We start from the raw sequence: 25,546 nt of genomic DNA on the forward strand, positions 1-25,546 counted from the left end.
GTGGGTTAGGGTTACACTGCAGTAGGGGTGGGTTAGGGTTAATATACTCACCGTGATCCACTGTTGCGATTTTGACCGTCGGGATGTCAATACCATCCTCAATGAGGATGGGTGTAATTGTTTCAGTACCGCATACACTATAATCAGAGATGTGCGGGTTTGGTTCCCGGAAATCTGACACCACCTAAACTTGGGAATTCCGAGTTGAGCCGAGGCATGCTTCCATTCCTCCCAGCAAGTTTAGGTCTCCAATGGAGGCAAGACCTCATAAAGCCAGAACTTTCGGATCTTGCGTGTCTTGATATAAGTCCCCCACCAATCCTACTTCCTATACTTGCTAGCCCTCTCTGAAACAGCTCCGCCTACATGGGCAGGGCTGAAACCACTACACAGATCAGTTAATGTCCAGGCATGCTGGAACTTGTTGTTCCAAAAGTGATGGCATGCCAGGGCAGGCTTGCTGGCACTTGTAGTCCACTTGTAAAGAACAATATTGTCTCTTTCAATAGCATTAACCCTGCACCCACCGCTACCAGAGGTTGGTAGTTCCTTGGGAAGGGGGACCCCATTTTATTTTTTGGGGTCCCCACTTTCCAGGAACTCCAGCCCTGGGTTGACCAGTTTGGGTCAGGTTGCCGTTATGGCAGGGGGACCCCATGCTATGTGTCTCGCTGCTATAGGGTCAGCCCCCCAGCTGGTACAGCTTAATGCTGGTTATTGGAAAAATGTCCCCATTATTTTACAATACCAGTCCAGACTCAGAGGTTCAGGGCTGGTTACGGATTTAATATTCATTAGAATTCAGCCTCCAGGAAAGTCACTCTAGCCACGTTTTGTGGAACTGCACAGCGGGGGCAAAGATCACAGTGACGCGTTTCACCATAAATAATGTCATCAAGCCCCAGGTGCCCACTTCATTGGGTAAGTGAGTGGGTTCAGGCTGGTCTACTCTCTTGGGAGTTCATAAGATATCTTTGGCATTCGGGAGTAACCTGGACTATCTGGAAAATATTATGTCGTACACCCGGTGAATCAAGCAACTGCGTCCTCAGGACTATTGTGTTACAGAATCATGATGCTGTCAACGAATTAGCTTTTAAATAAAAAACTGTGTGCCAAAAATAATTATTTTCTAATACACTATTAACTTCATTCTTTGTTTACTTTTCCTGGTTTTAGTTTTTACTGTAGCAAACAAAATCTGTGCTACACAAATGAATATTGTGCCAGAAAAATGATTCTATATTCCAAAAATAATTCAATGCACACAGAGATAAATTGATGGGATGCAGCAAATCCATAGATAACTGCGTGAAAATAATGAAATCATTAAAAATAAAGTATAGACAAAATATATGGCCAGGTCAGTAACTTCAAAAAAAGGAAAAAAAGACCTTACTCTATATGGTATACGTTCAAGATACCAGCTGCTGGGATCCCGACACCCGTCAGAACACCAACACCGCAATCCAGAACAGATTAGGATCCCGACACCAAAATCTGGTTAGGTTTAGGCACTAGGGGGGAAGGGTTAGGTTGTGGAAAGGTGGGGGTTCAAGTTTAGGCACTAAGGGGGAGGTTAAGATTTGGCTGCGGTAAGGGAGGGTTAGGGAGGTGGGGGGGGGGAGTTTAAATACTTACCTCGCCCCTGACCATCGGGATTCTGGCATCCCATCTGCCGGGATCGTATACCGATCCCCTCTATGGGGGTCATTCCGACCCGATCGCTCGCTGCAGTTTGTTGCAGCGCAGCGATCGGGTCGGAACTGCATATGCGCCGGTGTTGCAGTGCGTCGGCGCATGGCAGCCTTCGTTGCCTAGCAATTGCCTCTGAGACAGAGGCAGTCGCTAGGCGGGAGGGGGCTGGACGGCGGCGTTAAGCCGCTGTTTAGGGGGAGTGGCTCGGCCAATGCAGGCGTGGGCAGACCGTTGGGGGGGTGGCAGCGACAATTAACTCCCGGCCAGCCGCAAGAGCTGCGCTGGCCGGGAGTTACTCCTCAAATACAAAGGCATCGCCGCTGTGCAATGTTTTTGTATTTGTGCGGGAGGGGCGGACTGACTGACATGCGGGGCGGACTGACTGACATGCGGGGCGTCGGAATGACCCCCAATATACATTAGAAGAACAAAGGGACTTTGGATACAGAAAATTATGGTATTTGGTCAGAATATTGACAGTCAGAACAAGTCGACAGTTCGGTGTTGATATTCTCTCGACATTCTGAATCCTACCAAACGCGAGAGTGACTGGGGAACGTTATGATGGTGCATTTTGCATAACAGAGGGCTTACATTGATACAACACACACTGACGGATTAGCACGCACACGCCGATGACCACTTACCGTTCTTGCTCATATCCAACTCTTTGAGGTTGACTAAACTGGCAATGGTTGCCGGCAGGGCGGAGAGATCGTTGTCAGGCATACTTAGCTTCCGGAGAGCCTGACAACTGAACAATTGCTGTCAAAGAAATAGATATAAAGTTAGTTCTTGTATCTGAGGATTAATAATGTCATATTTTTTAATGCGGTAGATATGGGGGGGGGGGGGGAAGGGAGTCGTGATTGAGAATGAATGAGAACCAATATTTTGTGTCGGCTACAGCAGAATTACAATTAAACCTTGGCTGTATAATACCCAAAAAATACCATCTCTTTTTCAAAGCTTCCAGGCATTACATGCTGAGATTTAGAACCGATATTAAGTTATTAAGTAATAGTCATTTATCACATTTAGAGAAAATGAATATATTGTTCCTGTACGCAGTTTGAATGGGTTTTTATTTTATTTTTTTACTTATGGATTTGGCGTTGTTAATACTTCTGTTATAAAATGCATAATTTATTTTGATACATATTGTGTATATTGCAGAACAACTGAAAAGCCTGGCAGCAGTTTACAACAATAACTAATTTGATTTTATAGTATGACGAGCAGAGAACATCACACGCATAAACAAGTAATAGATTTACAAACAAAAAGATTTAAAATAAATAAATAAATACAAAATGTTACTTTTCTAGCACCAACCCCGCTGCCTGATGAAGAGTCTCCAGTTTGGACGGAGGGCAGGACGGGAGAGGGGACTTTAGTACTGGGGTATGGCAACAGCTACAAGCTCAGCATTGCTTGAGAAACTGTTCTGGAGGGCCAGTAGGTGGCACTGTTAAATAAGTTATCACTCCGTGGACAATACAGTGCAATTTTACTTTATCGGATATTATTGTTTGTAATCCTCCAATTTATCCACCATCGATGGTACAGTGCCTCCCAATTGTGGGTGAATTGGTGGTCCTCCATAACATAGTTTGCTACCATCGATGGTCACTTGCAGGTTCACACCATCAATGGTGAGCGCACCGATGGCCATCCCTATGCAGTTTACAACTCTGGGAGGCAGGGCCAGGCTCTTTATGTAATTAGGCCACACCCCTGTCTCTGCAAAATGCGGCAACTTGCAGGTCTGCGGGGGAGTGGGCGCTGCCAAAATTCCCCTACTCTTCCAGTTATCCAGAAGAGTCAGCCTGAACTTTCCAAGAGAGTAGGTAAGTAGCAGGGGCGTTTTAAGAGAGGAGAGGACCCGCGTGCATCTTCTGTGGCGGGCCTCCTCCTCTCCGGCAGCAAGTATATAATGCCAGAGTCTACCGCGCCTTGTTCCCATGGACATCTCCAGTGTGCATGCGCAAGTCACTCGGAAAAGGCAGCGGCAGCCATTTTCCAAGTGATTTTTTTTCCACAGTGCAGGGCTGCCGCTGCGGAACTCTGGAGGGGAAAGTATACTATACGGGTGCAGGGTGTGCGTGTGGGCCCCCCCGAACCCAGGGGCCCATATGCATCGCACACACTGCACCCATTATAGAAATGCCTATGGTAAGTAGAGCCACTGGCGTATTCTATAATGGGTGCAGTGTGTGGTGCACACGGGCCCCTGAGTCTAGAGGGGGCCCCCACCGCACACGCTGGACCCATTTTTTTAATACTTACCCCTCTGGAGATCCATGCCGACTTCAGCAGTGCTGTGGAATCACCATGAAAATGGTGCAGCGGGCATTTCCACAGTGTTCTGCACATGCGCAAAAGAGAAATGGCCGCCGTGCCTGCCATTTTCCCGGTGATCTGCACACGCACAATAGAGTCTGATCCCTCTGGTGCTCAGACTCTCCAGCGCTGCCAGCAGGGACGAGGGGGCCAGAACGGAGGAGGCGTCCTCCTCTCTTAAAGCTCCCCGGAGTAGAGCGTTATCCATATTGGATTCGTATTTTCACCTGTATTCGGAGTGGGACGGTACAGTATGTGGCTGTGCCGTACCTATATATTCACTTATCTGTGAGCATTTGCACCAGCCCTATCCACAGATGTGGCCACATTGCATGAGACAGGATTAGACGGGTTATTCAGGTTTGTTAGCAAACCAAAAAAGTTAGCAAATGGTCAAAACCATGAGCACTGCAGGTGGGGCATATGCAGGGGCGGATTGGGATACAAAACCAGCCCAGGAAATTTCTGGAAGCAGCCCTAAATAGGGGGCGGGGTCAGGGCAGCGGAGAGTGGATATGGATCGACGTAGTGGTGGGGTGTGGCAAAATATGGAGAGGCATGGCCACCCCCTCAAAAAAAAAATTAGTATTCATCTGACCCCCTCTGCAACTAACACGGGCCACTACTGTATGTGCAAGGGGGCAGTGCCGTAACTAGGCATTTTAGCGCTGTGTGAAAGAAACAGCATTGCCGCCCCCCCTTACGTAAAATACGTGCAGTGCGCGCCTTAGGCACTCAAAACATATAGGGGCGTGGCTTCATGGGAAGGGGTGTGGCCACAAAATAGTACCAATTCATACCACGGTGCACAGTAGTCTCCATTATTCAAATTACGGCGCACAGTAGCGCCACTACACCAGGTAGAGCCCTTTTTACACATTACGGCAGACAGTCCCCCTTTTTACACATTATGGCAGACAGCGTCCCCCTTTTTACACATTACGGCAGACAGCATCCCCCTTTTTACATATTATGGCAGACAGCGTCCCCTTTTTACACATTATGGCAGCCAGCGTCCCCCTTTTTACACATTACGGCAGACAGCGCCCCCTTTTTACACATTACGGCAGACAGCATCCCCTTATTACACATTACAGCAGACAGCGTACCCCTTTTTACACATTACAGCAGACAGCGTCCCCTAATTACACATTACGGCAGACAGCATCCCCCTTTTTACACATTACAGCAGACAGCATCCCCCTTTTTACACATTACGGCAGCCAGTCTCCCTTTTTACACATTACGGCAGACAGCGTCCCCTTTTTACACATTACGGCAGACAGCGTCCCCTTTTTTACACATTACGGCACACAGCGTACCCCTTTTTACACAATACGGCAATCAGCGTCCCCCTTTTTATACGTTACGGCAGACAGCTTCCCCCTTTTTACACATTACGGCAGACAGCACCCCCTTTTTACACATTACGGCAGCCAGCGTCCCCTTATTACACATTACGGCAGACAGCGTCCCCCTTTTTACACATTACGGCAGACAACATCCCCTTATTACACATTATGGCAGACAGTGTCCCCTTTTTACACATTACGGCAGACAGCGTCCCTCTTTTTACACATTACGGCAGTCAGCGTCCCCCTTTTTACACATTACGGCAGCCAGCGTCCCCTTATTACACATTACAGCAGACAGCGTCCCCCTTTTTCCACATTACGGCAGACAGTATCCCCCTTTTTACACATTACGGCAGCCAGTCCCCTTTTTTACACATTACAGCAGACAGCATCCCCTTTTTATACATTACGGCAGGCAGCGTCCCCCTTTTTACACATTACGGCAGACAGCGTCCCCCTTTTTACACATTACGACAGTCAGCGTCCCCCTTTTTACACATTATGGCAGCCAGCGTCCCCTTATTACACATTACGGCAGACAGCGTCCCCTTTTACACATTACGGCAGACAGCGTCCCCCTTTTTACACATTACGGCAGCCAGCTTCCCCCTTATTACACATTACGGCAGACAGCGTCCCCCTTTTTACACATTACGGCAGACAGTCCCCCTTTTTACACATTACGGCAGACAGTGTCCTCTTTTTACACATTACGGCAGACAGCGTCCCCTTTTTACACATTACGGCAGACAGCGTCCTCTTATTACACATTATGGCAGACAGCATCCCCCTTTTTACACATCACGGTAGACAGTCCCCCTTTTTTACACATTATGGCAGACAGCGTCCCCTTTTAACACATTACGGCAAACAGCGTCCCCCTTTTTACACATTACGGCAGACAGCATCCCCCTTTTTACACATTGCGGCAGCCTGTCCCCTTTTTTACACATTACAGCAGACAGCGTCCCCTTTTTATACATTACGGCAGGCAGCGTCCCCCTTTTTACACATTACGGCAGTCAGCATCCCCCTTTTTACACATTACGGCAGCCAGCATCCCCTTATTACACATTACGGCAGACAGCGTCATCTTATTACACATTACGGCAGACAGCGTCCCCCTTTTTACACATTACGGCAGCCAGCTTCCCCCTTTTTACACATTACGGCAGACAGCGTCATCTTATTACACATTACGGCAGACAGCATCCCCCTTATTACACATTACGGCAGACAGCGTCCCCCTTTTTACACATTACGGCAGACAGTCCCCCTTTTTACACATTACGGCAGACAGCGTCCTCTTTTTACACTTTACGGCAGACAGCGTCCCCTCTTTACACATTACGGCAGACAGCGTCCTCTTATTACACATTACGGCAGACAGCATCCCCCTTTTTACACATTACGGCAGACAGCATCCCCCTTTTTACACATTACGGCAGACAGCGTCCCCCTTTTTACACATTACGGCAGACAGTCCCCCTTTTTACACATTACGGCAGACAGCGTCCTCTTTTTACACATTACGGCAGACAGCGTCCCCTCTTTACACATTACGGCAGACAGCGTCCTCTTATTACACATTACGGCAGACAGCATCCCCCTTTTTACACATTACGGCAGTCAGCATCCCCCTTTTTACACATTACGGCAGCCAGCATCCCCTTATTACACATTACGGCAGACAGCGTCCCCTTTTACACATTACGGCAGACAGCGTCCCCCTTTTTACACATTACGGCAGCCAGCTTCCCCCTTTTTACACATTACGGCAGACAGCGTCATCTTATTACACATTACGGCAGACATCATCCCCCTTATTACACATTACGGCAGACAGCGTCCCCCTTTTTACACATTACGGCAGACAGTCCCCCTTTTTACACATTACGGCAGACAGCGTCCTCTTTTTACACTTTACGGCAGACAGCGTCCTCTTATTACACATTACGGCAGACAGCATCCCCCTTTTTACACATTACGGCAGACAGCGTCCCCCTTTTTACACATTACGGCAGACAGCGTCCCCCTTTTTACACATTACGGCAGACAGTCCCCCTTTTTACACATTACGGCAGTCAGCATCCCCCTTTTTACACATTACGGCAGCCAGCATCCCCTTATTACACATTACGGCAGACAGCGTCATCTTATTACACATTACGGCAGACAGCGTCCCCCTTTTTACACATTACGGCAGCCAGCTTCCCCCTTTTTACACATTACGGCAGACAGCGTCATCTTATTACACATTACGGCAGACAGCATCCCCCTTATTACACATTACGGCAGACAGCGTCCCCCTTTTTACACATTACGGCAGACAGTCCCCCTTTTTACACATTACGGCAGACAGCGTCCTCTTTTTACACTTTACGGCAGACAGCGTCCCCTCTTTCCACATTACGGCAGACAGCGTCCTCTTATTACACATTACGGCAGACAGCATCCCCCTTTTTACACATTACGGCAGACAGCGTCCCCCTTTTTACACATTACGGCAGACAGCGTCCCCCTTTTTACACATTACGGCAGACAGTCCCCCTTTTTACACATTACGGCAGACAGCGTCCTCTTTTTACACATTACGGCAGACAGCGTCCCCTCTTTACACATTACGGCAGACAGCGTCCTCTTATTACACATTACGGCAGACAGCATCCCCCTTTTTACACATTACGGCAGTCAGCATCCCCCTTTTTACACATTACGGCAGCCAGCATCCCCTTATTACACATTACGGCAGACAGCGTCCCCTTTTACACATTACGGCAGACAGCGTCCCCCTTTTTACACATTACGGCAGCCAGCTTCCCCCTTTTTACACATTACGGCAGACAGCGTCATCTTATTACACATTACGGCAGACATCATCCCCCTTATTACACATTACGGCAGACAGCGTCCCCCTTTTTACACATTACGGCAGACAGTCCCCCTTTTTACACATTACGGCAGACAGCGTCCTCTTTTTACACTTTACGGCAGACAGCGTCCTCTTATTACACATTACGGCAGACAGCATCCCCCTTTTTACACATTACGGCAGACAGCGTCCCCCTTTTTACACATTACGGCAGACAGCGTCCCCCTTTTTACACATTACGGCAGACAGTCCCCCTTTTTACACATTACGGCAGACAGCGTCCTCTTTTTACACATTACGGCAGACAGCGTCCCCTCTTTACACATTACGGCAGACAGCGTCCTCTTATTACACATTACGGCAGACAGCATCCCCCTTTTTACACATTACGGCAGACAGCATCCCCCTTTTTACACATTACGGCAGACAGCGTCCCCCTTTTTACACATTACGGCAGACATCGTCCCCCTTTGTGTGAGGAGGGTAGGGCTGTGTGTGGGGATCTGAGTGAGGAGCTGTGTATTTAGCTTAAGTTGAATGGCTGTGGCTGGGGGCGGTTCCTCCATGGTGGCCGGTTCCTTTTGAAAGTGGCTGCAGGAGACAGCGATGGCAATTTGGTGGCCCTTGTTCAGCGTGGTGGATGGGCTGAGGCAGACACCGGCCGCGCTTCTCTCCCTGGGGCCCTCCTCTATTTTCCTACACGCTGTTTTTTCCTACATGCAGCGCAGGCAGACACGAAGCCTGCGCTGCAGTGAGAGGCCGCAGCCCAGCCCCATGACACAGGGCGAGCGATGGCAGTGGGGACCTCCTCGCCTGTGAGTACAGAGGGACGGGAGCCGGGAGGTAGCGCGGCACATCAGTGACTTAAGCTTCTGCGCATGCGCGGTCTCCCGATCACGGCAGCTGGCCCAGCACGGGTGAGTGAAGGCCACTGAGGGGACGTCGGGACCGGCTAAACGGAAACTGATCCAGCGTCCAGGCGTCCCAATCCGCCCCTGGGCAGATGTGACATGTGCTGAGTGATTTAGATTTAGAATTGCTAACTTTTTTGGTTTGCTAACAAACCTGAATACGGCCCTAGGTCCTTAAAGTATAAAGGACCCTTTAAGAAATAATGCAGGACATTTGTATACTGCAGAGATGCAGACACTATATTTTTGCCAGAAGCCAATTAACATACCATTTTTAGATTGTGAGAGGAAGCACATACAAACATATGGAAAACATACAAACTCCTCACAGATAGGGTCCTTGTGGGAATCGAACTCAGGACCTCAGTGCTGGGAGACAGCAAGATAATCATTTTGCCACCATGCTGCATGCAAGTGAATGGCCGGCAGACTTAAGGCCCATACACACTTGACGATGCACACGTCGTTAACGACCGTCATTAACGACTTCCCTTGAACTTCCCTTGAACAGCTGAGCAAACGACATGAGCATACACACTACCAACGACCAAAGACGAAAGACCAAAGACGAAAGACTAAAGACCAAAGACCATTCATCGTTGAAGCATCCAAGCTGAACAGTTTATTAAAATAATGAGCTGGGAACAGGGCTGGTGAACAGTGGCTTGGTCGTTGGTCTTTCACACCATACACATTCAACGAGGTCTCTGGTCGGTAACGACGATAGTGGAAATTGAGCATACATGCTCCACAGATAAGCGAGGGTCGTTAACGTCCCGCGGGGCCGCGCATCGGTGGTCGTCGGATGCATACACACTTGACGATATAATGAGCAACGTCGTTGATGAGGGCTGAAATGAACGACGTCGTTCATTTTATCGTCAAGTGTGTATGGGCCTTTACCTGCAGTAGATTCCAAAAAGGTGTCGCTAAAGGCCCATACACACTTGACGATAAAATGAACGACGTCGTTCATTTCAGCCCTCATCAACGACGTTGCTCATTATATCGTCAAGTGTGTATGCATCCGACGACCACCGATGCGCGGCCCCGCGGGACGTTAACGACCCTCGCTTATCTGTGGAGCATGTATGCTCAATTTCCTCTATGGTCGTTACCGACCAGAGACCTCGTTGAATGTGTATGGTGTGAAAGACCAACGACCAAGCCACTGTTCACCAGCCCTGTTCCCAGCTCATTATTTTAATAAACTGTTCAGCTTGGATGCTTCAACGATGAATGGTCTATGGTCTTTGGTCTTTGGTCTTTGGTCTTTCGTCTTTGGTCGTTGGTAGTGTGTATGCTCATGTCGTTTGCTCAGCTGTTCAAGGGAAGTTCAAGGGAAGTCGTTAATGACGGTCGTTAACGACGTGTGCATCGTCAAGTGTGTATGGGCCTTTACAGTTATTTCCCACAGATGCCTTACTAAGGTGGTCATTCCGTGTTGTTCGCTCGTTGCCGATTTTCGCTATGCTGCGATTTGTTGCTAACTGCGCATGCGCATGGTACGCAGAGCGCATGCGCTAAGTTATATGACACAAAACTTAGCAGTTTTGCTGTGTATTCTGCGGCGCTTTTCAGTCGCACTGCTGATCGGTGAATGATTGACAGGAAAGAGGCGTTTCTGGGTGGTAACTGAGCGTTTTCTGGGAGTGTGCTAAAAATCGCAGGCGTGTCAGGGAAAACGCGGGAGTGTCTGGAGAGACGGGGGAGTGGCTGTCCGAACGCAGGGCGTGTTTGTGACGTCAAACCAGGAACTAAACGGACTGAGGTGATCACAATCTAGGAGTAGGTCTGGAGCTACTCAGAAACTGTAAGGAAATATTTAGTAGCAATTCTGCTAACCTTTCGTTCGCTATTCTGCTAAGCTAAGATACACTCCCAGAGGGCGGCGGCCTAGCGTGTGCATTGCTGCTAAAAGCAGCTAGCGAGCGATCAACTCGGAATGAGGGCCTTTTTGCAATAATATGCTGATGTGACAGGAAGCGTTTTGTGTAAATAGGCGTCTCCTGGCGGCTTCTGTGATCAGCTGCTGCGTCTGAAGAGGCAGCATCAGATCATCTGCGCGAACATCTGTTATCTGAGTGACCCGGTGTTTTCACGTTGCCGGGGCCAGTGAAGCTGCGTCGGAAGATGAAAAAACTGGCCTTGGCATGCCCCAAAATAGGCCCTTGGCTCACAGTTTATACCATCTTTAGCTGCTGCCCAATGAGGAATGACTTCTCTTCTCAGGACACGTGAGGCAACGTGCGAACAACTCGGAATGACCACCAATAACTGCGTCCAAAGACGTGCATGTGATCAGCATCTATCTATGAATCTGGCCCCAAATCCACAAAGTCTACAGCAACTCATTAACCATCGTTAGGGCGATAGGTGTGCTTATTAACGATTGCTTTTTAACCCTACATGGCACTGTTATCAGGGACTGTATTACCAACAGACAGAGCACATTTCTTTAGGACACAAATTGGGGTGGTCTTCAGTATACCAGTGCCGGGATCCCGACAGCCGGCATACCGACACTTATTCTCCCTTGTGGGGGTCCACGACCCCCCTGGAGGGAGAATAAAATAGTGTGGCGCGCGTAGCGCGCCACCGTGCCCGCAGCGTGGCGAGCGCAGCGAGCCCGCAATGGGCTCATTTGCGCTCGCCACACTGTCGGTAAGCCGGCGGTCGGGCTCCCGGCGCCGGTATGCTGGTCGCCGGGAGCCCGACCGCCGGCAAACCGCACTACACCCCACAAATTGGGGATCTCATACCTCAGACTACGTGGTCACTTGCCACGTAGTGTCCTTGCTCCATCTTATTGCTATCTATGCCTTACGAATCGTTACACGGTGACATGTAAATGGGTGACAGGTGCTCAATTTCCCCATTTGTTCCCCCAAAAAGTGATCTATCCTTTACTTCATGGGTCTTCAACCTGTGACCCTCCAGTTGCTGTGAATCTACACATCCCAGCATGCCCTGCCACAGTTTTGCTATTAAGGTATGCTAAAATGGAGGCAGGGCATGCTGGGATGTATAGTTCCATAGCAGCTGAAGGGCCGCAGGTTGAAGACCCATGCTTTAGTTCATACTTCATTCAGGTAGTGAGATTAATCAAACAACTGCCGATGTTCTTTGCAAAGAATTCCTTTAACAGAGATTTAAGCAGATAAAAATGCAAAACTACTTACCTTTCCCAAACAGACATGGGTGGTCATTCCGAGTTGATCACTCGCTAGCAGTTTTTAGCAGCCGTGCAAACGCTATGCCGCCGCCCACTGGGAGTGTATCTTAGCTTATCAGAAGTGCGAACGAAAGGATCGCAGAGCGGCTGCAAACTTTTTTTGTGCAGTTTTAGAGTAGCTCAATACCTACAATACCTACTTGGATAACTTCAGACTGTTCAGTTCCTGTTTTGACGTCACAAACACGCCCTGCGTTCGCCCAGCCACACCTGCGTTTTTCCTGGCACGCCTGTGTTTTTCCGATCACTCCCTGAAAACGGTCATTTGACACCAAGAAACGCCCTCTTCCTGTCAATCACTCTGCGGCTGCCTGTGCGACTGAAAAGCATCGCTAGACCCTGTGTAAAACTACATTGTTCATTATAATAGTATGACGCGCGTGCGCATTGCGCTGCATACGCATGCGCAGAAGTGCCATTTTTTTGCAGCTAGCGAACAACTCGGAATGACCACCATAAGCCATGTAAACAATACAGCATATAAGTCATCCTAAGCACCAGACAGCACTGACTTAAGTACAAGGTTCACTACCACTGTTGACAAGAGGGAGATGACGTTATGGGTAAAGAAAGGAGGAGCACATAAGGGAAGAGGGCCCTGCTCGTAACAGCCTACAGTATACAGGGGAGGGGCAGACAGACAGGAATGAAGCAGAGAGGCGGAGAGTCTGATGGGATGTTGGTTAGTAGCCGGAGCTATTTAATTACTTTCCGCAGAAACCCATAGCTCCCACGTTAAGTTTCCTTTCCTTATTTATATCAACATGTTATATCTTATAATCTTATAATCAGTTAATATTCTATTTAGGACATTTTGAAGTTTCAAGCAGATCCCTCTTTCTGCAGGGCATTAATGTGAGCTTCTACCCCGGACTGGGGCATAAAATATCGGACTGCAAAGGCTGATTTATTGCACTACAGAGTAGGGAGCGTTTGAGAACCTTTCTTAGGATTGAGGGAATACGTAAGATTAAATCCAGAATGATGCATGTTGTGCTGAGATTCTTCAGCTGGCTAAGTAAATGGACGTCCGGTACATCATTATTTGTTTGAACCCAGCAGCAATTCAATTATATTTCACGGTCAGACAGAAAACCAAAATAGCCAACTTCAAAGCACAGAGCCCCACTCTGGAGAATGCGGCGCCTAATAAAAATGCATGAAACATCGGGAAGGAAACAATCAGGATGGAAGATAAGCGGACAAGAAATGCCGCAGAAAATATAAATAGTTGGAAAGACTCATCGGAATGCACGGTCATGTAATGTTCATATAGAGGCTGCAAACAATCCCACCACTCCCCACACAGATTTATGTGAAGACTTGGAAAGCTTTTTTAAACCCATAAGGCGTCTGGTACTTTGACGACCTGTTTGTGTCCCAGTAATTTGGATTGGCGATGGCGTTCTTCTATTCCGCGTAATGACTGCGCCATGTGAGATGGGTTTTATTCAGATGAGATGAAGTCACCTTGGTAGCTTGTCTGACGCTTCCTGCAATTATTTTATATTATCCTAGAAGTGTGATTTGAATGAACAATAGTCTGCTGCAAGTAATATTATTTTTTGGGGAAGGAAATTGCTATATTGGCCTTAAGCCGGGACGGGATGGGCTCGGGGTCCATAGAACAATTCCTCCTGGCTGATCCTTGTAGAGGCTGTTTAGGCTGACTGACCAAGCCACTATGGGGGTCATTCCGAGTTGATCGCTAGCTGCCATTGTTCGCTGCATAGCGATCAGTGAAAAAAAAGGCTAATCTGCGCATGCGTATGCACCGCAATGCACACGTGCGTCGTATGGGTACGAAGTCCATTGTGGTTTTGCACAATGGACTAGCGACGATTCCAATCGCACAGCCGAACGCAAGGAGATTGACAGAAAGAGGGCGTTTCTGGGTGTCAACTGACCGTTTTCTGGGAGTGTTTGGAAAAACACAGGCGTGGCCGGACATTTGCTGGGCGGGAATCCGACGTCATAATCGTGTCACTCGTCAATCATCGCACAGGATAAGTAATTACAGGGCTGGTCTTGTTTTGCACAAAATGTGTTTGCAGGCGCTCTGCTGCACAGGCGTTCACACTCCTGCAAAGCGAAAATACACTCCCCCGTGGGCGGCGACTATGCGTTTGCACAGCTGCTAAAACCTGCTAGTGAGCGATCAACTCGAAATGACCCCCAATGTATCCACAGCTTAGGAGATGGGCTGTCTACTGAGCCTGGGCAGAGGGGGTAGCGGTGGGGGGCTATACCCAGGGCTGGTGCAAGGTTTCTCGGCACCCTAGGCAAAACTTCAGCCTACTACCCCCAACCACCAAACCAAAATGTGTGAGCTCCATGTTGTCTGTGACCCTTGCGTCTGTCTGTGACCATGTGTCTGCACGTGTGTGACCTTGTGTCTGTCCCTTTAATGTATGACCCATAGTCTGTCTGTGTGTGACCCCTGGGTTTGTATGTGAAACCCCCCTGCGTGCGCCACGGCAGTGGTGGCATCTCTGTATGCATGCTGCAGATCTGAGACGCTGCCAGCGGGAATCTCAGTACAAATCCCAGTGGCTGCGGCATTTGGATAGTTTTGAATAACCGTATCACAGCTGGGAAAGCATTTGCTCACATCTCTGAATCAGGCTGTCGAAGTCAAAAATATTACATACACACCACATACAAACTCCAAACAGATGGGTCTCTGTGTGTGCGCATACACACAGCATGCACAGCGATATATGGTAGCCTACGCATTCACACAGACAAGCCACAAAGATGTATTCAACACATATTTCATACAACACATAAATTAAACATGTCAAGCACCAGACATTATAATGTATTTATATAAGAGAGTTATAACATTATATATATATATATATATATATATATATATATATATGTATTCATTCAGGCTTGGACTGGCCCACAGGGGAAACCACTGGTGGGCCCTACTGCCTGGGGCCCCACCCTCTCCTCTAGGCATCAGGTTCCAGACTGTACTGTTACTAATCTAGTACATTATCATGCATGCACTACAGTACAGTATACTGTATATATTTATCTAGGGGACCAACACTTGCAAAATGGTTAGGCAAATCAATGTGCCGGCTGGGCACACCCCCTCTAGAGACTGGCCACACCCCTAAACATGGGCCTCTAGCACTGTATTCCCCCGGTGGGCCCTACATACCCCAGTCCGACACTGTATGTATTATTGGAATGGAACAAGTTAAACATATCATGCTTAGTGTCAAAATGATCAGGAGAATGTGTGTGTTAATTTGATAGTTATGAGTAGACTGTAGCACATTGCAATGATTAGTTATGACCAAATGTATTAATACAAAGAACTTTCTGAGACTTGAAACCTGGGGGCAGACACATGTGTTTGCATCATTGAACAAAAGCCCTCACACCGACCTATGAACCGTCGAGTTCTTGAGAGGTCTGGCCCCTGGACCAATGGAAGAAGATGAAACCCACTGTTGTGTACACCCATTAATTTACTGTATAAAGGGACTCAGATGCCAGGCAGCTCTCTCTCTGATACATTCACACACACACACACACACACACACACACACACACACACACACACACACACACACACACACACACACACCATTATCAGAAATCTCCTACCTTATGACTGGCTGCCTGGAACCAGTGAAACTAAGCGTATGCATATTTGGCTGTAATTGATCCTTATGTAAATATCTGCTTCTTGTGTAATTGTAATTCTGTAACCATATATATATATATATATATATATATATATATATTATAACTGAATGATATACTGTACATATGTTATATTGTATGCATACCCTTTAATATCAAATATATACATCTCTGAGCGTTGGACCTCAGCCTATGTGTGCGACTGCTTGCTTTCTCTTAAGGCAGGGCTGGCCAAACCGGTCCTCGAGATCTACCAACAGTTCATGTTTTCCAGGCCTCCTGTAGATCTGTAGAATTGTCAGTTAGGAATGAATGCATCACATCTTAATTAGTAATGACTACACCTGTGCACCAGCTAGGTGGTCTGGAAAATGTGAACCGTTGGTAGATCTCGAGGACCGGTTTGGCCAGCCCTGTTTTAAGGGATATAGTACAGCGCACTTTTATCATATATGGTAATAAGATGCGCCATGCATCTGCAGCATATATTAACGCTGGCATTTTAAATAATTATTAGAAATAATTGGAACTTTACAGGCCCTTAACCCGTAGTGTCGCTGAGAATCTGATCAGTGTATCTTTAGCCATAAGGTAAGAGAGGGAAAAACATGAATAACAATATTTGCAGCAATACTGATTTTCTTCTATGAGATGTGAGGGATATTTGCCGCTATTTGCGGCTTGTGCTCAAAATGTGCCACGGGTAGTTCCCTGACGGCACCAATACTGAATGCCTCCCAAAATGCTCCAGTTATCCTAACGAACAAAAAAAAAAACAGTCTAGCTGTCTGTTGGCCGCACATCATATAGCGTTCATGAAAGGGGAATACAGTGCATACCTTGGGTAATTCTTCAATTTGGTTGGCATCGAGATAAAGTTCCTCCAACGTTCTTTCAAAACTGAACACCTCCTTTGGCACCTGCTGTAGGCTGCAATGGGAATAATCCAACACCGATATTATCTCCTCTTCGCCTCGAAAACATCTGCATGGGACAAGCCGGCCAATGATCTTCCGCTTAGTCGTCATCTCCAGGCACTGCACTGAAAAACACAATACAGCAGATTATTTACTCTGCGTAGAAACGACAGCGTTTCGCATCTATTCAAGACAAAGGGATACTGAGGGGTCTATTTACTAAAGCCTTGGATGGAGGTAGAGCAGACGGAGATAAATTACCAGCCAATCAGCTCCTAGCTGTCATGTTACAGGCTGGGTTTGAAAAATGACAGTTGGTTGGCACTTTATCTCCGTCCACTTTATCTCTATCCAAGGTTTAGTAAATAGACCCTTAAGCATCGGAGAGAGATAAAGTGGAGAGAGAGCTAAAGTACACGCCAATCAGCTCCTAGCTGTCATGTTACAGGCTGTGTTTGAAAAATAACAGGACCTGATTGGCTGACACTTTATCTTCATCCAAGTCTTAGTAGATAGACTCCTAATTTACATATCCCGCTATTAGAGCGCATTTCGGGGCTCATTCTTAGACAGCAACAAAGAAAACAACAACAAGTAACTTCGAACCTGGACAAAACTATGTTACATGTAAGGGGTGAATATACATTTAATACTTTGAATGCAGGGTAAATACGGGCTGCTTTTGCATGTAGCCCACAAACAGCGGCTTATTTTTACACTGCAATTTAGACTGGAGCTAGGACACGCCCCTTCCACATCTAACGCTCTCTGCACATGTTACAACTGCCCCACCTGCAGTGCAGCATGGTTCTACAAAGGTGCTAAGTTACTTGCTTTACTGCCAACTCAGAATCAGCATCTTCATCTGCTAACAGCTGAAACGCGCATGAAAAAATAGAATTAGTTTCTGATGGGTTTGTGACTTTTTTTTATTTATTTAATATAGTTTAAAAAGTATTTTTATGCACATCTGCGGAATGGATCTCCTCGTCAAAAACTGGGGGACACAGTGGCGCAGCGCGGTCGCATGTGATCTGACCATGCCAGTAAAGTGGTTAAAAAAAAGAAGTATAGAAATTACTTTTTGTGCGCCGCAAAGTGTCGCCGACCTGCACAGGAGGGGGACCGTATGCTCCTAAGCCAGGCTCAGATCCAGGGAGGGGGCGCAATCAGTGCTATTGCTCCATCCCTGCAGAGGAGAATGCTGTGCTAAGCCTCCCTGGACCTGCTGCAGCCCAGCAGGGAGCAGGGTCTGATGTAAAGGCTGATGCTGGTGATTAGGAAAAACAATTGCGATCGCATTGCTGAGACAGAAACTAAGGGTGACCCCATGCAGACGGTCCGCCGCTATTTTTTTCATCGGAGCTGCTGCGTGTGACGTCACACAGCCGCCCCGAAAACAGTCCAGCCACGCCTACGTTGGCAGGACCACTCCCCCGTAACGCCGTTCGCCACACCCACCCACTGTCAATCACACTGTGACTGCATATGCATGCGCTGTGCGGCCGGAGCACATGGGCAGTGTACCGAAAATCACTCGATTGTGATCTGCGGTACACTGCAGTTCGTACTGACTAGCCCCCATAGTGTAGATGCAAGTGATGGCGCATCTTAATACGCACAGCTGGGGATTAGTACTGCAGAATGTGGACATCTCAGAAACCACCTCTGAATCCGGCCCATTGTCTGCTAATTAGGCAATAATGCAATCAGTATATCTATTAAGCTGTACTATGTAGAATATTCTCCATTTACGACTGAAAATGAGTTTAGCACCATTTCAAACTCAGGATAGAGCGAGTGTATGTGATTATTTATCTCATACTGTATGCTGTGGCATAAGAGATTCATTATGTGTTGCATTACTGAATCAGCTATAAAATATCATTCCACTTAGCAATTTACTTTCCTTAAATTAAGCCTGCTATTAAAATTCAATTTTATATCTAAAGAAGCATTTTGTAATTGCTACCTGATTACACATATACACTACGTGTTGATCTACATGACACATTTGTCTGTTTTCCAGAGATATTTTTTAATTCCCATAATTATATTGCATAGGTGTACATCTAATTGGTAACTGGTCTACTAAAATCAACTAACCCCTCCTCCAACGAGCCCCCCAGATGCATTTTATCACTGCACCACTACTGGAATAAATGTGTCAGTGTATTTCCTTCTCCCCATCACAGTCGCATAGAGCAGATTACAGCCACTGAGTTCCAGTCTGCTCGGTACGGGGCAAAAAGCTCAAGTGGCAAAGCTGAGCATAGCTTGACACAAGCTAGTAAGCAAACTGCTGCCGCCATATGGAGAAGGTAGGTGCAGGGGCATCTGATTCAGGTTAAAGCCCTCAGTATGCGACACGGGTTGATAGGCTGCACTGATCTGATGATAATAATGAACATTAACTGAGGCGGTGCTGACTCTCATCAGCCAGTGACACAATCATTATATTTGTAACATTAATGATTACTTCATGCTACTGATGGTGGTATATAAGGACACTCCAATCGGTATTACAGTGTACATGGCCCCAAAAGTGGGAATCTCAGACCTTGCCAATAGGCGCTGCTGTCTGGGACTCAGATTTGGGCCCATATATCTCAGCGCAAAATACTGCATGGATATATTCCAGTGCTGCCACTGCACTGATGCTTCATGTAAATGCTCTCAGTATGGAGATGGGGAGTGTAAATAATGAATGCTGCTAAACTGCACCTGTACTGTACGTTTCACCGCCTGGAGGCAAATTCTGCACCTATACTGCACATTTTACTGCCTGGGTGTGAATTCTGCACCTGTACTGTACGTTTTACTGCCTGAGGGTGAATTCTGCACCTGTACTGCACGTTTCACTGCCTGGGGGTGAATTCTGCACCTGCACTGTGCATTTTACTGCCTGGTTGTGACTTCTGCACCTGTACTGTACGTTTCACTGCCTGGGGGCAAATTCTGCACCTGTACTGCATGTTTCATTGCCTGGGGTGAATTCTGCACCTGTATGCATATTTTACTGCCTGGGGGTGAATTCTGCACCTGTACTGTATGTTTTACTGCCTGAGGGTGAATTCTGCACCTGTACTGCGCATTTCACTGCCTGTGAGTACATTCTACACCTGTACTGCACATTTCACTGCCTGTGGGAGAATTCTGCACCTGCACTGTGCATTTTACTGCCTGAGGGTGAATTCTGCACCTGCACTGCGCATATCACTTCCTGTGTGAATTCTGCACCTGTACTGCGCGTTTCACTGCCTGAGGGTGAATTCTGCACCTGTACTGCGCATTTCACTGCTTGGGGGAGAATTCTGCACCTGTACTGTACATTTCACTGCCTGGGGTGAATTTTGCACCTGTCATGTGCGTTTTACTGTCTGGGGGTGAATTCTGCACCGGTACTGTGCGTTTCACTGCCTGAGTGGCAAATTCTGCACCTGTACTGCATGTTTTACTGCCTGGGGGTGAATTCTGCATCGGTACTGTGCGTTTCACTGCCTGGGTGGCAAATTCTGCACCTGTACTGCATGTTTCACTGCCAGGGGGTGAATTCTGCACCTGTACTGTGCATTTCACTGCCAGGGGGGTGAATTCTGCACCTGCACTGCACGTTTCACTGCCTGGGGGTGAATTCTGCACCTGTACTGTGCATTTCACTGCCTTGGGGTGAATTCTGCACCTGTACTGTACGTTTCACTTGCTGGGGGTGAATTCTGCACCTGTAATGCACGTTTCACTGCCTGGGGGTGAATTCTGCACCTGTACTGCACGTTTCACTGCCTGGGAGTGAATTCTGCACCTGTACTGTGCATTTCACTGCCTTGGGGTGAATTCTGCACTTGTACTGCACGTTTCACTGCATGGGGACGAATTCTGCACCTGTACTGCACGTTTCACTGCCTGGTTGTTAATTCTGCACCTGTACTACATGTTTTACTGCCTGGGGGTGAATTCTACACCTGTACTGTGCGTTTCGCTGCCTGGGGGCGAATTTCAAAGCATTCTTCTTCTATGTATCTGTTTGTAAGAGTGAAAAGTAACATTTGTTGCCTTTGTAAAGGGCCAGATGCTTATTGTGAGAAAGATACATTTATTCTGCTCATTTCACCTCGAGTAATTATGGCTATTCTTTAGCCATTGTAATACACATGTTGTAGATGTAACAAATTAACATGACAGGACTGTTTAAACTCCCTCAGAATTGAGATGGGGACTAATCATTGATACTTTGACTAATTGAAATCACTCTGGAGCATCCAATCTGGAATCGTCGTCCCTGCAAAGAGCACACAGCAGTCTCCGGTGATATGTCACAGCCGACATCAGCGCTGAGCGGAATAATTGCAGGACTCAGATACTGTATCTTGTAAAGAAGAATCACTGGGATCATATCAATGGGAGAAGGTGCATGATCTGTGGGTGACATTCACCTCTGAGATGTTTCTTTTACAAAGGATGTTAAATCGCAGACTGTAATCTAATATCACCTCTGTACTGATCAAACCTGGCGCATCCAGCATTTACCCGGCTAGTTTCACATATTGCTAAAGATTAAAGTTATTTATTAACATTTGGTTTGTTTTCTTTACCGCTAACCTCCGTCCACAGACAACTGCATGACCATAAGTCACCCCCAACCCTGTAGGAAACAACTTCCTAATACATAAGATGAATATGATGTGGGGCAAAACTGTTAAGAATGATTATTTTTTTTTAAATATATATATCATTTTTTATTTTGAGCAGAAAAGCAGAAAGCAAACCAGTAATGCCGTGGAACATATAGAGGAAAGCAAATAGAACTGTCAAATATCACAGCGTGATCCGTCCATTGTGGGAAGAGAAAGTAAAGGAGATATAGGGCCTAATTCAGACCTGATTGCAGCAGCAAATTTGTTAGCTAATGGACAAAACCATGGGGGTGATTCCGAGTTGTTCGCTCGCTAGCAGATTTTAGCAGCATTGCACACGCTAAGCCGCCGCCCTCTGGGAGTGTATCTTAGCTTAGCAGAATTGTGAACGAAAGATTAGCAGAATTGCGAATAGAAATTTCTTAGCAGTTTCTGAGTAGCTCCAGACTTACTCCTACACTGCGATCAGTTCAGTCAGTTTCGTTCCTGGTTTGACGTCACACACACGCCCAGCGTTCGGCCAGACACTCCCCCGTTTCTCTAGACACTCCCGCGTTTTTCCCAGAAACGTCAGCGTTTATCCACACACTCCCATAAAACGGTCAGTTTCCGCCCAGAAACACCCACTTCCTGTCAATCACACTACGATCACCAGAACGATGAAAAATCTTCGTTAGGCCGTGAGTAAAATACCAAACTTTTGTGCTAATTTACTTGGCGCAGGCGCACTGCGAACATTGCGCATGCGCAGTTTACGACTAATCGCTCCGTAGCGAAAAAAACGAACGAGCGAACAACTCGGAATGACCCCCCATGTGCACTTCAGGGGGGGCAGATGTAACATGTGCAGAGAGAGTTAGATTTGGGTGGGGTGTGTTCCAACTGAAATCTAAATTGCAGTGTAAAAAGAAAGCAGCCAGTATTTACCCCGCACAGAAACAAAACCCACCCAAATCTAACTCTCTCTGCACATGTTACATCTGCAATCAGATCTGAATTAGGCCCATGAACAAGTGTCATGAGACACAAACAGGTGACCAAATTTTGGTGTGAAAAAGAACTTAAGAAACAATGTTACTAATTCTTATTATTAGTAAAGGGACACAGAATATGCCAGGTCACCTCAGTCTGCCCACTGCTCCACTGACCGCTCTGTTCCACCCTCCCCCTCTGTCCTGCCCCATCACCCTCTCTGTCCCACTCTGCCGCCACTCCATCTACCCACCTCCCTCCTGCTGCTGCATATACTGTACTTACCCGTTCCTGGCAGGTCCTCCTACTCTCTGCATAGGGTCTGTCCCATCACTCTAGCAGAGGGAGCAGTTGGGTAAGGGGGGTGGGGTGGCATGTGCTCCAACCGTGCATGCATGTTGGAGACGGAATAGCCCTCAGCAGATTATTAGTAGATATTTTATTGATATATGCCACAAGATGTCCTGGTGCCATAGCGGGAATAGACAACATAATACATAAATACATAGGATAAGATAATATAACAATTACCGCAATGATTGAACCAAAGGCAGGGTGAAGGGCATGGAGGAAGAGGAGGGTAGGGTATCGTGGCGCACTATGGCTCATAAAATCAGTGGGGAGGAAGTAAGGGCCTAAGTCAGACCTGATTGTTCACAACTCACTAAACATCGAATGTTTTTTCCAGTCTGTGCGCAGCCTAGGACTTACTCCTACAGCGCGATACAAACAGGCGGATCGGGGCCAGAGCTGATGTCACACACCCACCCTGAAAACGCTTGGGAACGCCTGCGTTTTTCCTGACACACCCAGAAAACGGACACTTGCCACCCCTAAACGCCGGCTTCCTGTCAATCAACTTGCGTACGCCTAGTGATCAAAAAAATTGTTGGATTCTTTTGCAGTTTGGCCTCGTGCACATGCGTACTATGATCCGTACGCATGCGCAGTCAACCGATAATCAGTCACCTTGTGAATTAGGCCCCAATTCAGCATTCAATGTCTGTCCACTGACTGGTGTCTCAACCAGTTAGCAGACAGACAAGATCAGACTCATTGGTGGGAGTGGGGGGGGGGGGACTACTGACCACTGTCTAAGAGAGGGGTGTGACCAGGAGAAGGAACCGGAAGAGAGGGTGGGTGTGTGGCCAGAGGGCTTGGGTAGTGACTGATGAGGATGACTGTCAGATATGATATGAAGAGAATTTGGAAGAGCGGTTGATAGGGTGATAGGGTGAGGGAAGGAGTCAGGGCAGAGGGGCAACACAGGACATATGTTGGATGGACTAGTGAGAAGAGGTGACCAGGGCAAATGTGGTATTTAACTGTGCGGGGCTGTCCCAGGCATCAGGGGACGCACCGGACTGGAAGGATGCAGCACCACCGCCGTCGGTAAGTGATAATTGGTATTCTAGTCTAGCATACTGATTTCCAGCCAAGACTTTAGCAGGTAATGCCTATATACAGATGGAGCCCTGCTTATCATAGGATTAACTGAGACAGGGCAGTCGGATTTAGGGGGGCATGTACTAAGCAGTGATAAAAGTGGAGAAGTGAGACAGTGGAGAAATTTCCCACGGCAACCAATCAGCTGCTGCATACAATTCTATATTATGTAAATTAGAAATGTTACGTCAATGCTGATTGGTTGCCATGGGCAACTTCTCCACTGGCTCACTTCTCCACTTTTATCGCTGCTCAGTACATGTCCCCCTGAATCCCCTGCTGTAATGACTTAATCCCCTGCTGTATTGTTCTCTCTGTATTGTATTGAAGCTGAGAACAATAGATGAAAGGCTTATGCTAATAAACCTTGGTGCACCTAGGTGCAGCAGAGAAGGGTAGATGAGCGTGCCTCCATCTGTACAGTACATTTATTGTTTATACAAACATGCGCATCACTTTTCTCCTCCTGTGACACTACCCTGGAAACTCTGCGCGATATTAGATTATTTATAAAAAAGTAAATCACTTTTATGCATTGCTTCAAACACAAATATAATGCATCTTTTTATGTGTGTTATTATTTCCTATGTTTGCATCGCAACCTTCACAAATAATACAATAAAAAAACACTACATAAAGTCTTTTTAAATGATTGACCACTGACAGTTACTGGTCTGGGGATGCAGCTATTTATCCTGCGGAGGAGAGAGGATCCCGTTACAGCAAAGCTTTATTGTGCATCAATATATCAGCGTTATTGCTCAGGGACGACAAGCGCGCTGCTGCCGCTACCACTCACATACAGACATGCTAAATAAATTCATTTTTAAACTATACTTTCCATTAGTCTTTTTTCAGTCTTCCCAGGGTGCTGCGGTGAATTCTGTCTCTCCCAAAAAAATACACAGGTGCAAAAATCAGCATTGCCATCCAGACAGAGAATAGCTGTGCATTACCTGCTACGTTAACTAAGACTATGGACCTGCAGCGCCTGCGTCTGCATCTTCTGATGGTCTTGCATTTCCGTGCAATTTCTTTCGCTGCCCCTTTTTACCCCCCAGCCATCATTCGGGAACGCCTCATACATGTTTGCTACCGTGCATCCAAATCTGTACTGTTACTCTATCAAAATCGGGGCACATGCGCAGTCCCTGTCTCCGCATCCGAAGCCACAACAGTATCGTGGCACATACGCTCTCCAGTGCAGTTAAAAAACCATTGGACAGCTGCAACCACATTGGGCCAGAGTCCATCTATAAATTGGCCACTGACCATCGATGATTAGCATCCATCGATAGACTGATGATAAATAGTTTTACCAATGATGGGATGACACCAATGGGTTACATCGGTAATGGACTCCTGATTGGCTAATGCCAGCCATGGTCTGAACAAACGTGACGATATTCCACTCATGTGTCAACCATCAATGGTTTCTAACAGATGGTTTAAAAACATTGATCATCAATGTCAGAGCTGTCGCTGGACAACCCTATG

General features: G+C 47.1%; 1 protein-coding gene across 6 annotated transcripts in view; it reads right to left on the reverse strand.

Annotated features, from left to right (window-relative positions):
- The window catches only part of LRRC7 (leucine rich repeat containing 7), a 630,524-nt gene that overhangs the window by 267,121 nt on the left and 337,857 nt on the right, over positions 1 to 25,546 (reverse strand). For all 6 annotated transcript variants that reach the window (XM_063939106.1, XM_063939105.1, XM_063939107.1 and 3 more), the window contains 2 exons: positions 16,920 to 17,122; positions 2,346 to 2,463 (listed from right to left, as the gene is read on the reverse strand). In XM_063939106.1, coding sequence (XP_063795176.1) covers positions 2,346 to 2,463; positions 16,920 to 17,122 — 321 coding nt within the window. The remainder of the gene's footprint in view (positions 1 to 2,345; positions 2,464 to 16,919; positions 17,123 to 25,546) is intronic.

Source organism: Pseudophryne corroboree, chromosome 9 (genome assembly GCF_028390025.1).
Source record: "Pseudophryne corroboree isolate aPseCor3 chromosome 9, aPseCor3.hap2, whole genome shotgun sequence".
NCBI lineage: Eukaryota > Metazoa > Chordata > Amphibia > Anura > Myobatrachidae > Pseudophryne > Pseudophryne corroboree.